Genomic DNA, 19,659 nt, shown 5'->3' with positions numbered 1-19,659 from the left:
AAAGCACACCTGAGTCCCTAAGGATGCTTTTCTACATAAAAAAACAGTGTAAGAAACTTCTCTGTGTGGAATATTTTCAATTCATATATATCTAGTTAATCACTGTATGTTAATAAGTTCAGATAATGGTAGTAGAAGTAGTGAAGTTAAACTTATCCTAAGTCAAAAAATAATAAAAATATAATTTGAAATATTATACAGAATTACTAAGTATTCAAAAGTAATCCAAGCAAGGATGGCAGTCTGTTTCAAGTCGAAAATTCTTTATTAAGTACACAAACAAGCGATCCAAGTAAAACAAAAATAACAGATTAATAGTTTCATCACAAGCTTTCTAATTATATATATATATATATATATATATATATATATATATATATATACATATATATATATATATATATGTATATATATACATATACATACACTTACACTTTTTATCAGGTAAGGGAGTGGTTTATTGTGCTGTAAAATGCATTGTATTGTTATACATGTTAAATTCACATCCCTTCCCCCATCAGTGTGATATTTGAGCTAGTCCTACCCTGCTTAGTAGCTGTCATAATAATATAACTCTTCTATAATTTAAATAGAATTAATAATGAATGCAGCACCTCTTACTAGCCAGATTATTAAGTCTGCGATTTATCCAAGACAATACACTATATGGCTGGAAATATATAAGCCTTAGACCATTTGGCAATCTAAAAATATATATAAATATATACATACATATTTTGCATGCAAAAAAATCCATTGTGCAAACCATATTATATTTCCATAACCTATTCTTAAAGATAACTTTTGTCCTTCTAGACTTCTTCAGGCCTGTATACAAAAACCCTAAACAATTATCTACAAAAAATATTATTGTATAATTAGCTAGTACTGTTATTAAACACCATTTCAAATAAAGTGGAAAAAAATAAGAAAAAACGTATGATGATAGAAACAAAATATACACTTCTATTACAAATTAAGAAGTTCCACAGAGAATAACAAATGCAAAAATAGCTGCATCCTGCCATACACTTTGAATTATCACACTAACAAAAATATTATTAAAGAATACTGGGCCATTGTCACAGGAAACCATTTTCTGATTAACATCTTAGGTGAAGCCCCAATCTTTGTTTACAGGAAAGCCAGGAACATTCAAAGTGTTGTTGAATTTAAACCTAGATTATATGACAGAAACACTAAAAGATGTGAAGCTAATTGTATATTATGCATATTTATACAGCAATGTAATAGTTTTTATTGCCTCTATTTAAAGAAAATCATTAAGACCAGTGAAGAGAATGACTGTAGCACTACAAAGGTAATTTACAGGGCACAGTACAATGAATATGTATTTTAAGAGGGCAAGACTGTAATAATACTTAAGCGTAGGATTTCATGTCATCTGGCAGAAATCCTCTCTGGATGTAAAAATATTGCACTAGCCAAACATTGCTCTGCATAAAAAAACACATAGGTTTTAAGTTCCAAATACCGGATTGCATATACATGGGTGATCTTGAAGGAGACATCCTGAATATGCTAGAAAAACATGAACTGATGTGGCAATTAAAGCTGAACTCTTTCAGGAAGCCTAGACTAAACTACTACTGTTCAACTAAAAGTGTACTGGAACTTAGAACATTGTCACATTGTTTGCATGACAAATTTTACTTTATTATATTCTTCTACTTGGTTTTAAATACCGTGGTAAATAATTTTTAATAGAAGTGTACATTTTGTTTCTATCATCCTACATTATTGTCTATTTCCTTATTCTTTTTTTCCATGTTATTCGAAATGATGTTTAATTAACAATACTAACTAATTAAACAATAATATTTTTGTAGATAGTTTTTTAGGGTTCTTGTACACAGACCTGAAGAAGTCTAGGAGGACAAAAGTGATCTTTGTTAACAATAGGTTATGGAAATAAAATATAGATTGCACAACAGATTTTTTGCATGCAAAATGTATATGTATATATTTATATATATATTTAGATTGCCAAATGGTCTATGGCTTATATATTTCCAGCCATGTAGTATATTGCCTTGGATAAAATCACAGACTTAATAATCTGGCTAATAAGAGGTACCATAATCATTATTACTTTTATTTAAAATACATAAGGGTTATATTATTATGACAGCTACTAAGCTGGGCAGGACCAGCTCGAATGTCACACTGATGGGGGAAAGGATGTGAATTTAACATGTATAACAATACAATGCGTTTTACAGCACAATTAACCACTCCCTTACCAGATAAAAAGCATATATATAAGAAAGCTTATGATGAAACTATCATTCTGTTATTTCTGTTTTACTTGAATCCCTTGTCTGTGTACTTAATAAAGGATTTTTGACTGGAAACATACTGTCATCCCTGCTTGGATTACTTTTGAATACTTAGTAATTCTATATAATATTTCAAATTATATTTTTATTATCTTTTGACTTAGGATGAATTTAAGTTTGCTACTTCTACTACCATTATCTGATCATATTAACATCCAGTGGTTAAACTAGATATATATGGATTGAAAATCTTCCACACAGAGAAGTTTCTTACACTGTTTTGTTTTTCCACCCACTATACTTGTTTAGTGGGTTGAGACTTTGGGGATACTATGGAGATTACTGGTTCATTTTCTACATATACTAACTCTGAGGGGCACTACTTTATTTACTCAAAAGCGTAAAACCGCAAATACATATGGATCTAACCATTTGCATCGAAAGTGCAAGCTGTCTAAAACTGTAAACGGAAATCTCCGTAGGTGGAGATTTCCATTTACTTCAATGTAGTGCGATCTCGGAGTTGGTATATTTAAGTAGCATGGGGTGTGGAGGGCACAGCCCCCCACATGGGGGGCTGCATGGGGGCTTGCCCCCCTGCCTACATCTTTTTATTTCTATCTATTTTTGTCTTTATTAACTTTCGAACGTTTAAGAGTTCGATGCATATGTGTCGATCTTTATGCATTCGAACTTTTGAAAGTTCGAGTTAATAAAGTAGACCCACTCTGAGGTCAAACCAAATGAAAAGAAAGGGAAATGCAGTTATTTAGTGCCACCTGAGTTAATGCCATCTAAGAGCTAATAGTATTTAGGATATGGGCTATGGGGGCACTGTCCCCAATTAGAAGGTGCAGAGGGCACAGCCACCCATAAAAATATTTATATTAACACATACCTTTATTTAGTGCACTAAAATTGTCTGATGGGTAGTAATAAACTGTTTGCTGTAAACCTTACATAGCAGTTTTTGAAAAATCAAAGTAGATCCCTCAGTACAGTGGAATCATTGAGTTTTCTTTTACATTTAAAAAGTAATTTTCTTTAACAATAGTGTCTGTAACATACTCCGGACTGCATGCATACATATCAACACCCATAATATCCACAATAATATCTTCAAGCTAAATTATCCAAACTGCTAAATCAAAACCTTCCACGTCCCCTTGCATCCCTCCCCATTTACTCCCATTACTCTGTACAGAGCATAATCAATGGAAAGATAGCTTGCAGAAAGCATTGTTTGAAGGAAGCCTACAAATCAATGTGGGGGGGGGGGCAGTCCTGCATTCCTAAGTGAGTTGCCCATCAGATGAGATATTCTATCTGCTTTAGTTGGTCATACTTCAGGTGGATGCAAAAGATCCCACGTCACCTACCAAAGTTAGTCTAGTACTAACTCATATACCTAAAAAGAATAGAAATTCCCTGATGACCTGGCCAAATTGTTCCCAGAAATATAAATATTACATTGGGTCTCCCCTGAAAAGAGGACACCAACCTAGTGGAACTAAACAGGTCAGCAAAGGTTAAATGAATAAAAATAAACCAGAACTAAAATGCAAAATTTTCACTGTAAGTTCCGTAATAGGCAGAAAAACAACCCTAGCTGTCTTAAACAAGTTTGGAGGAAAAGGTAAAACTGAAACTCAAAATAGCTAAGCTGTAACTGCTAATATGTTAAAGGATGTTCAGAAAGCTAGCTGCTAGGAGAGACTTACCTTATCAGTGTCGTAATACCTAAGGTAGTCATTATCCAGCTTCACCCAGCGTTTTTGATAGATGTAAGAGCTGTAATAAAAAGCAAAAGGAAAACAATGTGGTCAGTGTGCACACAACAATACACGAGAATTTTACTGCTGCATTCATTGTTTTAATTAACAGACTGTAGGTTCAGAGCTGTAGATTCAAACTGTGGGTCATATTCTCAAAGGTTTTGCTTGTTGCATGTCAACGTGTTGTGTTCAGACAGCAGCAAATGCTGTACTTGAAAGAGAACTGTATTCAGTGCCATCAAGAATAAATAATTAGCCAGTTTGACATTAACATCTACAGCAACAAGCTTGCTTAAGTTCTTATTCATACTTGTAATGCTAGCTGTGAGGGCTGCCTTGTCCCATTTAAGCCAACAGAACCTGAAAGGCAGACCAGACATAGCACTTTTGTTTTGCTGTCACCTAAGTGTAGTAAAGAATTTGAAGTACTCAGTGCCATAATTAAGAAAATTAAGTGTGAAAAAAAATGAATTTAACGGGAAAAGAAATAAAAAAATGTGGTTTTGTTGCTCAGACGCAAAAAAACTTTCTCACATTTATTTTTTCTTTTACTTTCAGCAGTAGGCAACTGCTGCCTGCCCATCCAGGAATCTGGCACCTAAGTGACATATAGCTCATGTAGTGTGTGTGTGTGTGTGTGTGTGTGTGTGTGTGTGTGTGTGTGTGTGTGTGTGTGTGTGTGTGTGTGTGTGTGTGTGTGTGTGTGTGTGTGTGTGTGTGTGTGAGTGTGTGAGTGAGTGAGTGAGTGAGTGTGTGTGTGTGTGTGTGTGTGTGTGTGTGTGTGTGTGTGTGTGTGTGTGTGTGTGTGTGTGTGCTCCACATATGCAAGTGGGGTTGTTTACATGTATATGTCTATTTATACAGAGAGATATATACACACACGTAAATAAATATATATATATAAATAAATATATATATATATATATATATATATATATATATATATATATATATATACACATATACACACACACAAATATTCAAAACTGGAAGTCGCGAAAGTAGTCATAGAAACTGAGTGCATCTGTTTTTCTTCTAGTTTATACAAGAAAGTAGACTACTGAATCCCACTTTCCTGACCTGTATTTGTAGTTCAGCACTGCAACTGCAGTTCTTATTTTCTACAGTTTTCATTTTCCCATCTTTACTGTTAAATTCAGACAATTTGCAGTGAGCAGTATGCTGCTTAACCCTGAATATTACATTTTGCAGACTGCTAGCACCCCTTACATCTAAATGATACTTATGAGTGAGGCTCTGTATCTTTGATATTAAGTGGCTTATATTCAGGTATGTTTTGCAGTCAATGCAGATTTTGTAATAACTTACTATGTGTTTCAGATGATCTATACCATTAAACATACGACCACATATCTAATTTGAAAAAGCCAACAGAAAAAGGCTATTTATCTACTGATCCTATCAGGTGGCTGCATCTAGCATCTCTGCTGGTAGACTTCCATGCCCACTCTTTCCAGGTCTAATATACACTTAATTCTGCCTTATGTGTTTTAGTTGTTCCAGCTCTCACTTGTACTCCAGTTCTCCTCAACTCCTGTCTGACCCTTTACAATACAGCACATATAATGTTTTGCAGCTTTCTTCACGCCTCTAACACATAACATGTGAAGTGCCCTTAGGTTTTTCCCAAACTCAACTCTTCCTGTCATATAACGTTTCAGTAATTACATGCAGTATGCCAGGTGTAGCAGCACCAATGACTGAGCTTTGTACTGCTTTTATTTTTTCAAACTTAAACAGTAAAACAAAGATGATCCAATAACTGAAGGGATACAAAATGGCAACCATGACAGGGAGGTCACAATCTTTTCCTACATGAAATATTCTAAATTTTGTAGGCTATACAATTTTCTGATGTAAAACAAATCACCATCAGAAAAAATAAGTAGCTTTTATTACAACAAGCAGAGCTTTTGGTCAAACAACCTTCTTCAATGCTAAACATCATATTACATTTTCTCATTCATTTAAAAGGAGCAAAGCAGATACAATGTGACCACAGCCATCCAGTCACAAAGCACCCTTAATTAACTACTTATAAACACATAAATTACATAAATACACTTCAAAATCTTATAAAATATTATAAATTATACTGTTGCATCCTAACAAGGACAGGCTTAATACTAATTTTGTTGTTTATACCTGGTTCACTATCTGCACAGATCCTAAGTATCCACTCATGTTCTTTATTTTCTAAATAATTGTTTAAGCCCCCACCCCTCACATCTTTATATACATTCTCTATTACTCTAAAGGTAAAGGTGTGGTCTACTCCTTTATCTAAAATGTGCTTACATAATGCATTCTTGTCATTTTCCCTTCTAATGTCAGATTTCTGTTCTATTATGCAGTCTTTTAACCTCCTTGTCGTTTTCCCTACATAAAACGATCTGCACTTTTTACAGGTGGCCAAATAGACCACATTAACACTATTGCAAGTTGCTACACACGAAAAATTAAACTTCCGACCAGACGTGGGATGTATAAATTCTTCGCTATTCAGTTTTTCTATATCTACACAACAGCTACATGACATACAGGTATAAGTCCCATATTTCTTCCCTATTTTATTTTTAGCTAAACTTTTAAAGTCCTTATAACAGAGTTTTCTTTTCAAACTTTTTAGATTCTTATATGAAAAAAATGGTTTAGAATCTATTATAGTATGTAGTTCAGGCAAAGCTAAGAGAATTACCCATTTTTTCTATTATTTTCTGTAGTTCTTTCATTCTTAAATTATACGTAGTAACGTATCTAATCTTATTGTTTTCTAAAACTCTTTCTACTGTCTGCTTTCCTTGGCTAAAAATTGGACTTGCATCCTCACTTCTGGCTATCTTTACCCTTTCAACCACTTTCATGACATCTTTATAGTTATACCCACTACTGACAAACTCTTCTATCATGTTATTCAACTGATGTTCAGTCTCATCAGTATTCATCTTACTTACTCTATATATCTGGGCCTTTATTACTCCTCTAAAGACATGGGGAGGTAGTATCTATTAGCCTGTGGTTCTTTCTTATGCACACTAGTGTGAATGATATTTTCCTTCCTTTTCAATAACACATCTAAAAATACTGTACTGTCAATAGAACAATTCATCTTAAAAACAAGAAATGTTGTAGTATTGTTTAGATAGGTCAAATATTCTAACAATTCATCCATGTTTCCATTCCATACAAAAAAACAATCATCCTGCAGCAAACAGGTGTGGCCATGGGTACTCCCGTGGCCCCCGTGGCCAATACCTATGCTAATCTTGTGCTTCATCAGTGGGAGAAAAAGTATATGAGTATTGATGCAAATGTTTTATATAAGAAGATTGAATTTTACTCAAGATTTGTAGATGTATCAGCTTGTAGTAAAGTAGGCTATACAATCTCAGCAATTAGTTAACAGAAATAAGTTCTACATAGCTATTGTCATTTCCTCTTTCAGGAACATCACACATTGCATTGTGACACGGGTACACACTAAGTTACACAAAAGCAAACAAACCATTTCAGTTTTTTTTTTTTCCCTTTGTACACATTATAGAGAGCTGGTATTTGTCTTAACAATTAGTCAGTTTAAGATTACACAGATTGCTCAAGCCCTAATTCCTGTCGTCCCTGAACTAACACTCCCCCTAAACATGATTCTGTCTGTATTGGTCCCACAGAGTCTCCTTATTTCTACGTAATTTACTCATTATCTTTGCTAAAGATCCCACCTCCATTACTTTTACTGCCTTTACAACATTCAATAATTCTCTTACCATTGGTTTTGCTTTTCAATTCCTAATAAGGTAAATACCATAATTTTAATTATTTTCTAAGAGTACAACAATAATTATAACTAAATCACAACTTTTCCCAGACTGCAATCCATGGCAAAATGACCTATTAGCTATAATGCACACAAAATAGTTAATATGCAAATTTCAGCCACTAAAATGAGTAACAGCTGTATCATTGGTTTAGAGCAATGAAGCCCTGACTATGACCCAAGTGACATGGTTTTGATTAACAGCTGGGTACTTAACAGCATGGCAGGAAACTTTGGGCATACCTATCCTTGGGGTGGAGTCCTATTTGGTTTAAACAGCCACTTCTAGATGTGATTCCAGTTGGAAGACAGGGACAGAGTCAGTGGTTAGGGGATGGTGCAGGGGAGAGCATGGATATCGCCACCCAAAATGATGACGATAGCCCATGATGACCACTTACAGAGGAAGACATTGGAAGCTGCTAGATGGACACCAAAAGGGAGTGGTTAGAATAATTTAAACAAAAATTCTCTCTCAGCAGAGATGCCAGTGAGAGCACAAGTTCCCCATAAGGTGGAGGGATGAACAACCCCTACTACAGATGATCTGAGGGAAAGATTACCCCCGCCCTTAGGGAATGAATGGGCTTGAGTCCGATGGGAGAAGGCTCAATGGTCAGCAGTTAGAGAAGAAAAAGTGCACATAATAGAAAAAAATGAGTAATTATCAATAATGTATACTATGGATATATGATAAATATGGCCAGCATCAAAGACATTCCTAAAATTATATCGCAGACATTACTTGAGTGTTAGAAGGATGTGAAAATTGTGCAGTAACATTAAAACCAGGCATCTATTCATCCATATATATTCAGTACAGGTGACCACAGGACAGAAATAAACATTTTTGACTTTTAAATACTGGTTAGGTATTTTTCCAGGGATTGGGAGAGGGTTGCATGCAGACTGACCTCTGTAAAAAGCCAGGAGAATGATTTGCAGAGGAAATTTTTGAAGGGTAGCAAGCATAATTTCTCTGCATCCCTCTATATCATTATCTGCCTGTAATTTTGCAGTATTTCAAATAGCTGTAGCTCCTCTACTAGTGCACTATCAAGACATCCAACCTGCAATGCTTCTTCATTTAGACAAAGACACCACTGGCTCCAGCCAGTAGAGAAACTGGGTGACTAAAAACAGCAACTAGATCAGAAAGAATTCACAAAAAGCATAATAAATTATAGAACAGAAATGCTCAAATAATTTATTTTTAAAACAAACAGAAAACATGTAGTCCGTTTTAAAACAGAAACTATAAACAAGTTAATGTTGTTCTTCTGAACTGGCATTATGCAGTGCCAGATAATATTGCTGTTAGATGTCCGTATGGACCAAAAAGTAGTCAGACACTTCAATTTATTTATTTATTTTTAATTTCTGCTTTGTGAACCAGGTTAGTCCCATTAGGCTTCTTCTTCTTCTTCTTTCGGCTTTTCCTGGTTAGGGATCACCACAGTGGATCACCTGTCCGCTCATGATTGGCAGTGGAGTTTTACGGTGTTGAGTTGCCAGCCCGGTGCCCAACCTTCCATAGAAGGCACACACATGCACTCACACCTAGGGTCATATTAGAGTGTCCAATCCACCTACAGCATGTCTTTGGGTTGCGGGAGGAAACTGGAACACCCGGAGGAAACCCACATGACCACAGGGAGGACATGCAGACTCTGCACAGAAGACACCCCAGCTGAGGATCGAACCGGAGAACCTCTTGCTGTGAGGCAGCTGCACCACCATGGCCACCTTCTTTTCAGGGGGATCCTAAGTGATATTTATACTACTAGGGTTTCGGGGAACGTCCCCTACTCTTTTCAGTAGGTGACATGGAATCTTTTACACCCACCTTAGTTACCACCAACTCAGGCAGACAGACCCTTTGCTGAATTTCTCATCTGAAGGATGACACATGACTCCCTACTGAAATGTCAGCATTGCAAATGCTGAGTGCCAACAAGCTGAAAAACTAAACTAAAACTATGGGAGAAAAATTAATTTTTGAACATCGCTCTATTTATTTATTTATTTTACATTTGTTGACCGGGCTAGTCCAACTGGATGTAAGTCCATTTTCAATAGAGGCCCGGGGAGATAAGCTCCACAACTCACAGTAATATTTACAGTAAATGACATTTTACAAATGAAGGTAGACAGCAGATTTTTTGCAATACCTTGTGATTCTGCTTACAGAATCTTAGTACATATCAGCTATGGTTAGTCATACAAAGAAATCTCTAGTAACACTTAAAATAGTTAAATTACACTCTCTTAATTGTTAATAGAATAGTAACTAGCTTATACAGGTATGGAGATTAATAATTAGAGGTAAGTGAGGTAGTTAATCAGGGTTAACACGGGCATAAACACTGTGATTTAAAGTATGGCTTCAGTTTGCTTTTAAATAGGGTTATAGAGGAAAGGGAGGTTAGGGTGTCTTCTCCTTTAAACTTCCTATTTTGCAGGGGAACAATCCCCCTTCCCCTGTTTTTTTCAGCCATTCAGTCTCTGTGTTTCAGAACTCACTCTTACAGGTCCTGACATTTCAAATAGTTATCCAACACACTCAGGCCTGCAGCACCACCTTATGCTGCACAGCAGCGTCAGCAATACAGCTGCACAGTATGGGAATAGAACCCACAACCTTCTGCATGAAAGGTGAGTTTGCTACCTGTTGTGCCACTGACATTATACCACTGTCAATGTATTATAAGAATAATTAATACTCAATGAAAAGGAATATATATGACACTGCTATAACTTTGGCAAAGAGCATCAAAACATATGCACAGTATATCACATGTTCTACGAGTGGCAGGTGCCACAGCATAGTTGTGTAATGTCTTCCCTTAAATTTGCCACAGAGATTTCCTTAATGCACCATTTTGCATGACTAGCAAAAAACAAGTGAGTCTTGTACTATAAAGCATTTACTAAACTCTCAGTATTAATTTGTAGGAGTGCGAGCTAATGCATAGTTTAAATGGATTAGTATGAACGACACATATGAAAGAGCAAACACTTGAGTCCAAGAGTGTTACAAATTCATTGCTCTTCCATATAGATGCTTCATTGCCATGACATCCTCAAACTCTGTTAATCAAAGGGGTCATAATACACAAGTTAGTTCATCAGTATTCACCAGGTCATATAGCTGGGTGAGGAGCTTAACTCGCTCTACACAGTTATTACGCCCCTTGTCTTTAATGGAACACCATATGTTTTGCAAACAAAACCAATACATAGTAATAATTTATTTAACAAAACAGTAAGCAAATAGTATGTTCTGAATTACAAACAACAGAAGAATATTATCAACAAAGTTGTTCACCAGTAAATCTCCCCCCAAAACTTATAAAATATCTCACAAGCTATTTTATTTTATATTAAAAAACACACAAAAAGTCACACTGTTAAAAATCATTTTAAATTTGTCAGAACGTTGCCCGACTGGGTCAGGAGCAGGACATCTGTTTGAGTTTTTGGTAACTTAAAAGATAAATTAACAGCCAGTCAGTTGGTGTGTAGGGTTAAGCAGCAAACAACTATGCCTCCTATCCTGGGGAAGAGACCACTCACAGGTGCATCACAATCTGGCAGAGATCAAAAAGCAGTGCAACGCCTGAGTGCTGTATCAAGCTCATCAAAGTGCACAGGTTCTAAGAATAGTAGGCAGAAGCAAAAATTCAGGGAAAGTGCCAAGAATGGCTTTGCACCAGGGCTAACCTGTTTATTTCACTAGCCAGCTTAATTGCAGTCTCCATTTGAGTCACCCAACCAGAAGTGCCTCAGTCCAGGATGGTAATCTACTAAGCAGGTGGATGTCAGTGTTCCTTGGAAAGTGTATGATGGCCAGAGTGCCACTGTAAAAAAAAAAATCACTTTAACTATGTCAAAGCTACACATTCTCAACAAAACTTCTGGTTGCAGTTTTTTCTTTGTGGTCAGACAGACTTTAGTTACCAGTGAGAAGTTGTGGGCGTTAAAGCAAGCACATTATGACAAATCCAGTGTCTGTTAGTTAAGGCAAGGTCACAAACTCACTGTAGTAGGTTTATTAAATAATACCACACACACACACACACACACACACACACACACACACACACACACACACACACATACACACACACACACAAGACATGGAGAAAACACATGCATGGTATTCATTAAAACAATCAAACAGTGAATCCAGCATACAAAAACATATCATACACCTTGCTGAATACAATGCAGAACTCAGAAAAAAAGGGTATCAAAATCCTTCTGGTATGCAGAAATAAAATATCTTAGAAAGTCCGCACACCAAAAATTAACATGCACAAACCACTGAAAAGGTCCAGTGACAGTTTCCCAAAATAGAACTAAATCACAAAAATTTGATTTTTTTACGTAATACAATCCAGTATCTCAGAGGTCTCAGACACCCCACTCATGAAACACAAATGAACACAGAAACTGAACAGCAACTTGTCAGACAAAAAGTAAGTGTATAACTTAACCAGAATCACACACTGGCATTCACAATAACACACACAAATCATGCACTCATATCTCACTTCCCTGAGGAGTATACCACACTTCAAAAAATACTAATCTTTTATTTATTTATTTATTTATTTGACATTTGTTAACCGGGTTAGTCCATCCGAGCCAATGGCCCGCTTTCAATGAAGACCCGAGTAGAAAAGCTTCAGCAATACAAACATAAAAAGATAGCACAGTAGGCAATATACAAAACCTAAGCAAAACAGTGCAGCAATATAACATAAGCAAAAATTACATATGCAGTTGGGTACTTCTTTCATAGTTCTTCATATAGTTAGTCACCATACCCCAAAATGCAAAAGGATTTCTTAGGCTGCCAACAAGCTGTCCATTTCCGAACATGTACTCAGACACAAATTGTTCCCTTGCAGCTCTTCTACAGGTGGTTGAAGTGAAATTCCTTGAGCATCAGTAAAACCAAGGAAAAAACTCTTAGAAACATAATGCTTTATACTGTTTTCTATGGAAAATCATCACCACAATGATTTTTCAGTGTGTGCCAGCTGTGATTCACTTCTTTGGGGACATTTCTACCTTCATTTTGTTGGTAAGAGCAAGTGATCTTGTCCCCTATGACAACAGGGTGTGAAAAAATGCTTACTTTTTCACTCTTTTCTGTTTTGAGCATTATTTCCTGTATTTCGGATGATCAGTATATCAGTATTGTGGCAATTGGTGATTCATAGTAGATCCTGTTCTCACTTGTCTGATTTCCCCAAGCACTTTCACAAACTTGTTCTGCTATCAAATGAGACTGTGGGAGATAAAGAGAAGGGTACTTTTTAACCATTGAACAAAATGCAAATACCTGTGGGGCATTTCCTAAAGAGATAAGCGTGCATCAAAAGGGAACACGGTAGTTATAATGTAGAGCATGAGTGGGTGTAGAATTAATTTACTTTTACTGACAGTTTAACAGATGAGCATAATATCAGCAAAATGGATGAATCCAGTGGTCTTTTTAGACTGAGAAATTTGATATTCTTAAAATTTACATCAAGGATGGGCTTCAAAAGGGACTGTAATTCTAGGTAATAGTCCAGGAATCCTGATGCAGAGTTGTGCAGAATCCAGCAGTGGTTTCAGTGTCGAGTTCAAAGCACAAAAACATACACACACACACACACACACACACACACACACACGTACGTACACATACACTCAGTGCTTACATATGCGTGTATGTAAGTATGTCTGAGTCCATATGTATGTGAAAGGCATGCTCAAGTGTCAAATTATGTGACGGAATTCAGAACATGATATTCTTAGAATAATAAAAACAAGACATATACAGACTACAGTGGAAAGAGGCCCTGTTTTGCTGAAAATGAAAACACTACACCATTGCCACTTGTTGCAAAATAAAGAGCGATATGTAACATAAAAAGAAAGATTCCAGAAGTACAAAATAAAGATAATATAGCGTGGAAAGTGATTGCTCAGATGTTCCAGATTAATAATATGAGAATTCCAGAATAAATTACTAAATTAGAACATAAAACCTATTTTGGAACAGTTAAGACCAAATGACCAGTAAGGAAGAAAACATGGCACACTTTTGTAAATTAATTAATAAACAAAGAAAGATAGTTTGCTGGGTAAAAACAATACACAACAAAGCAAAGATGTTCCTATGCAAATATTTGGGCTTCCAAAAAAAAAAAAAAAAAAAAAAACATGTGTTTTTTGAATTTTATGTGTAAGTATACAACAAAGAAAGCTTATTACTTACAACACCTGACTACTCTATATAGCCACTATGGAAACAGTATCTTCCTTACTTCACCTGTACAGTGATACTAACTTGTAATAAAATACTTGTAACTCAACCCAACCCTTGCCAGCATTAACTAGCCAAAGTAAAAACCTACAGAAATACCACCCCATCCAGACTATAAGCCAATGGGCTAGTGGAGTACTTAATGCAGAATATCAGCAAGCGATATGAATTGCCAAGGTAAAAGGTATATGGAATAAACAAGAGATGAACAGAAGCTGACAGGTTACCAATATTCTGTATCTTCTACTATTATAGACACAAGACCAACTCTTTTAGGAACATGACAAATTAGATGCTACCTTTTTTCCAAGCCAAGGAACAGATAAGGTAGGCAAAGAAAATAACTCAAGTAACCAGAAGTATTCAGCTAACATACTACCCTACTGGCATTCAGGCTAGCACGCCTATGGAAATCCCTCCCACCCTCCATTCGTACCATCACTAGCCTTCCTACCTTTAAAAAATCACTCCACTTCTACCTATCATCCACATGGGAATGCTCCTGCTCCTACCCCACATAATCTTTCTATACTCTTTACTGTATTCCACCTTTTACTCTCTCTACCTCAGACAGTAATCTATTCCTTAATAGTTCCTATCCTCCTGAAAGCCTTATGCACCTATCTACTCACTTCCTTATCCTTGTGCCTATGATATAATTTGATTTCAACTTTAATATGTTTTATTATTTGATTGTATTAATGCTTAACTTTACTCATTTTAATCACTGTTCCTCGTGATCTCATGTACAATAATTTGGATGTAAATCTTTTTAATATGTAATCTGCATATAACTCTCTATAATATGAAATCTGTAATGGAGCTTTTCTCCCCAGGACTCCATTGAAAACGGGTTCTCTTGGCCCAATGGACTATCCTGGTTAACCAACAGCAAATAAATAAATAAATAGTACCCTGGTATCCCACTGTGGCTAAAGCTCACAGCCTGTCCCACTGTCTGTTTGTGGGTGTGAGGGACAGATCACCTGACAGTGCGGGGACTGCCTTACCAGTTTTCTAGTGCCATAATAAGAGCAATATCTCTTGGAAGACTGCTCCTTACTCTGGATTTCTTCAGCTGCTGAGCTCAGATGAGAAACCCTTTGGGGTTTTATTTCCATCTTCTGCTTTTTCTGTCAGTGCTTCAGTAGTATATCCTGCTGCTTTGATTGTTTTTTTTTTATTTTGTTTGCTTGTTTTTGTTTTTTACTGGAAATATGTATATACCGGCATACTATAAGCCTTACACTGTTTAAAATAAGCATGTTTGTTTCTGGTAAATGTGTTTTATGGCCATATATAAATGTTTAGCTTGAGTTTCTGAACTAAGGCTGTTGTATTTGCACCAGATACTGCTAGTGTGTAGTGTGGGAATAGAAAGATTAAAACATTACCCTGGTATCAGAGGTGGCAGTGCAACATATTCATAGTGGCTTAACATGAGAGTAGCTCTAAGCAAGCACCATGTGAAACCTGAACAAGCACCTAGAATTATTCAGTGCAGCTTCCACACCTTAAGTCTGAAAATGAATTCACATACTCACATGAACAAGAGTAGCTGCATATTGATGGCTAAAGGTGTATGGGCATGTCGAGTGGTTACTACACTGCAAAACTGGTATGTAATGGTGGAGATATTTTGAAGGCATGAGCAAACACACCAGTATATTAAAGCCATAGCACCAATTGAACTGGAGGCTGGCAAATAGATTTAGTAAGGGACTTTTTGTCCATGCACAAATGTTTCAACAGTGATTCTTTGCAGTGGCATCCATTATCTGATTCAAGGTAAGTTAACCTTGATGTCCTTTATTAAAAAAAAATCAATAAAAAATTTACTTTGTTATAAGTGACTTCTGGACACAAGAAAAAGGAAGGGGAAAATATAGCAATGTGGTTTGTATGTACAAAGACAAATCCAGGGTCACTGCAAAAGTTTTTTTTTTTGCAAACCAACCAGTGGAGTAAAAACATATGAAGGCAAACACTGCATACCAACACACTTTGCACATGTAAATCTCAATTTTTAACAAGGTGGAAGCATGAAATGATACCTTAACACTTAAATTAATAAAGATCTAAACTGGTTAATAATATAAATGTTATATTCTTTAGCTCCTTGGTGCAATACCTTACTGGATGTGATTGCAGTCAAGTAAGGCCATGGCTATAGTGCAGCAAAAAATGTCCCCTCTAACAAAGGAAATGCTAGAGCAAAGATTAAATTACACGAGTCAAGCACCCTGCTGAGATCTGCCAATCAATGGAATTACCAGGTCAAATTACCCTCAGGACTTTGACAGCTAGGGAAGCTAAGTGTTATGGGGGAGGGGAGAAGTAAATGGACTGGAATTCATTGTCTCACAAATTAGTGCCATTTAAACTAAATTAGAAAAAATGCAGCAGTAAACAGCACTTTGAGTGTGTTCTGTGGCATTTGCACTGCTTCTGTTTTAAGTAGTCATCCAGCAGCAGGGAATGTTACTTACACTGTTCTATTTTACTCAGTACTTTGTACGCATGCAACATCTATGAAATGACAGGAACTTTAGGCAAACGGAGGTCTGCATGATGTAACATTTTTGAGCCTAACAATGATTCCTGGGATACTGGATGGCAACCTGATTTATCCAAACCACGTCAATATGCCAGCCTCCAGGTGGTCAGAGTCTGGAATTACATATAAAAATATTTAAAATCCTGTAAATAATCCCAGAGTGCTGTTAAAGTGAAGGAAACATCATCCCAAGATGTTTTAAACATGTTTTTTGAGTCTGTGGGTGCGGTACTCCTTTAAGTAGAATTCCTTTCATTATCTCATGCTTCCAGAACAGCAAGTTAATTGCAGTTGTTGTTTCTGTTGATTAAAAGCTTCATTCATTTGGATGTTTTCACTAGAAAACTTGTTAATTTTGCATTTTTCATTTGGTGATATGATCACTGGGGGTAATTGAGCAGGATTGCATCATTTGAAATTATTTTTTCATTTAAACTGCAATTTTGGTGCAATTTTGCATGTTACACATTTCTGACAAGATTTTTTTTCATAAGTTTATGCTTTACTTCTTGTCTAAAACAGGCTTATGCTATTTCTAATCACTTGGGGCTGAAATTAACCCTTTCCTGACAAAACCTGTGGGACTTTATTGCATGTATTTTGTGTTTTTAAATGTGTTACTGAAATCATTGTCTTTTTATTCAGTGCAGTGTTCAGAATAATACGCCTGAAGAACCAGGCTTCAGCCTGCTACTTAAAGGAGAATAGTGGGATGTTTTGAACTGGCTGACCATACAGCCATTATTTGGTTTCGGTCTGGCTATGCTTTTGTCCCCAAACTTGATAGACTCACCATCTACCCCTTATGCACTTAAAAAAACATAAATGTAAATCAAGAAATATGCCTCAGTCTACTGCTTGTGACTCCACAGTAACCTTGGGCAAGCTTTCAGACCACTTGCTTTCTTGTGCCTTAAGGTCCCCTAGTGTGGTGGAAGTACCACAACTGTCATTGACATGAGGGTCAGGCATGTCCTCCAGGGAGAATCACATTTTTTAGGTGCAGGAAAAATGAGGAGGACAGAATTGGTTGCCAGTGCTGGTATGTCTCTCCCCCAACTCAGGGATTCTTACAGAAGTCTCAACACATTGCAGGGAAACAGTCTCTGACTGTGTTTTCGTCTGAGCTGATAGCTATGGCTAGATCCATTTTAGAGGACACTGACTACAGGCTGCAAACCCAGGTTATGAATAACACTGGCACTCCCACCCCCATTCAACCTCCCCCAATCCTCATTTGAATGGATCTGAAATCTGAAGTTTCTGAAGTGTCAGTGTCTGAGTATTCAGTTTCCTCTAAGTAATAACAGGTTCAAAAACCCAAACAAATGTTTTTTTTTTCAAATGCTGGCTAGATTTAGGGATATATTCAGTTGGGAGCAATCATCATCTGGCCCCGAGATCAGCAGGCCATATGATCTTTTGGAGGATGAGGCCCAGACATGGCAACCCCCCTTCACTAATCCCAGCAACAGAGAATGTTTTTAAGAATGCCTGCAATTTTCTTCTGTTGAATGAGTCTCTGCCTAAAAAAAGTGTTTAAAAATGTACCTGTTCCAGCTCAATCTGGCCAGACAGATTTGTCCGACTTCTCTTGTGGAGATGTCAGTGGGAGTGCAAGTGCAGGTCACTTGGAGTCCCTAGAATGCATGAAAGTTTTTACTTATTTTTATTTTTACATTTGATTCCCTGGAAAGTCTGACTGGACAGAATGCCCAGCTTTGATATTGTCGGCCTTTGACAGGGTGAAGTAGACCCCTTATTAATGTGGGTACTCTGTATAACCATAAAATGAAATATATGTTCTGGATTTTTAGATACATGTAAATATAAGGCATTACATTTTCAGCGGAGGCCCGGGGAGAAAAGCTCCACATAGAACAGAGAAAAGATGTCTTAAAGTAAAGATATAAGAGAAGGAAGATTACAAAAAAAAAAAAAAAAAAAAAAAAAAACAGCTGGACATAGAGTATAATTTTTCATAGTTTAGATACTCACAAATGTGTACAAATAAAGGTATAACTGAGATAAAAATAAGTAGCATAAAGGGGGTATGAAATAATATTGGGTTATAGTTAATACACAAAAATCCACAGTCGCAGAACAAAATCAGCTGAGTCCAACAGACTGTTATGAACACAAACTTTATTACTTAAAATAACAAATAAAAACTGTGAGCGCTTTCAGGATAACCCTTCTTCAGACAATACAACAATATGTTTAACATCCATTTATGTATTACTATTTAAAATTGTTCAACCAATCATTTTACTACCCGCCTCTTTCTTAAGGCTGGTTTTAAAGGTATACCTGTGTTCAATCCTGGTGAGTGGTCCGCTGCTAGTTCTAATATCCACTGTAGCTCCTTACATTCAGTAAAATTCACTATACCCCCCCCCATCTCTTATTAATGCATTTATATTACGCTGTCAAAAACTCAAACTGAGGACAGAGTAATAATTGACATGGAAATGTCAAAACCCCCGAATATCAAACACACACAAAAAAAAAAACAAAAAAAAACCACCCAAACACATACCCAAACACAACACAAATTGCTCTATGCAGGGGGGGCATGCCCCCCTGCACCCCCCGCTACTTAAATATACCAACTCTGAGATCGCACTACATTGCAGTAAACGGAAATCTCCCCTTACAGAGATTTCCGTTTACACACGCGATGACTTCCGCTTTCGACATTTTGGTGCCGACAATATCAGCTTTGATATTGTCGGCCTTTGACAGGGTGAAGTAGACCCCTTATTAATGTGGGTACTCTGTATAACCATAAAATGAAATATATGTTCTGGATTTTTAGATACATGTAAATATAAGGCATTACATTCATTTTTTTGCCTTATGCTTGA

General features: G+C 36.4%; 1 protein-coding gene across 6 annotated transcripts in view; it reads right to left on the bottom strand.

The window, feature by feature from the left end:
* Positions 1-19,659, bottom strand: part of ARAP1 (ArfGAP with RhoGAP domain, ankyrin repeat and PH domain 1) — a 2,759,262-nt gene that overhangs the window by 1,287,995 nt on the left and 1,451,608 nt on the right. For all 6 annotated transcript variants that reach the window (XM_044073028.1, XM_044073030.1, XM_044073029.1 and 3 more), the window contains one exon: positions 4,022-4,091. In XM_044073028.1, coding sequence (XP_043928963.1) covers positions 4,022-4,091 — 70 coding nt within the window. The remainder of the gene's footprint in view (positions 1-4,021; positions 4,092-19,659) is intronic.

The sequence above is a fragment of the Protopterus annectens genome, chromosome 5.part1, assembly GCF_019279795.1.
Source record: "Protopterus annectens isolate FY-2018-M chromosome 5.part1, PAN1.0, whole genome shotgun sequence".
Classification (NCBI taxonomy): domain Eukaryota; kingdom Metazoa; phylum Chordata; order Ceratodontiformes; family Protopteridae; genus Protopterus; species Protopterus annectens.
The sequence above is the reverse complement of the archived record's forward strand: the minus strand, read 5'-3'. Positions and strand labels throughout refer to the sequence as shown.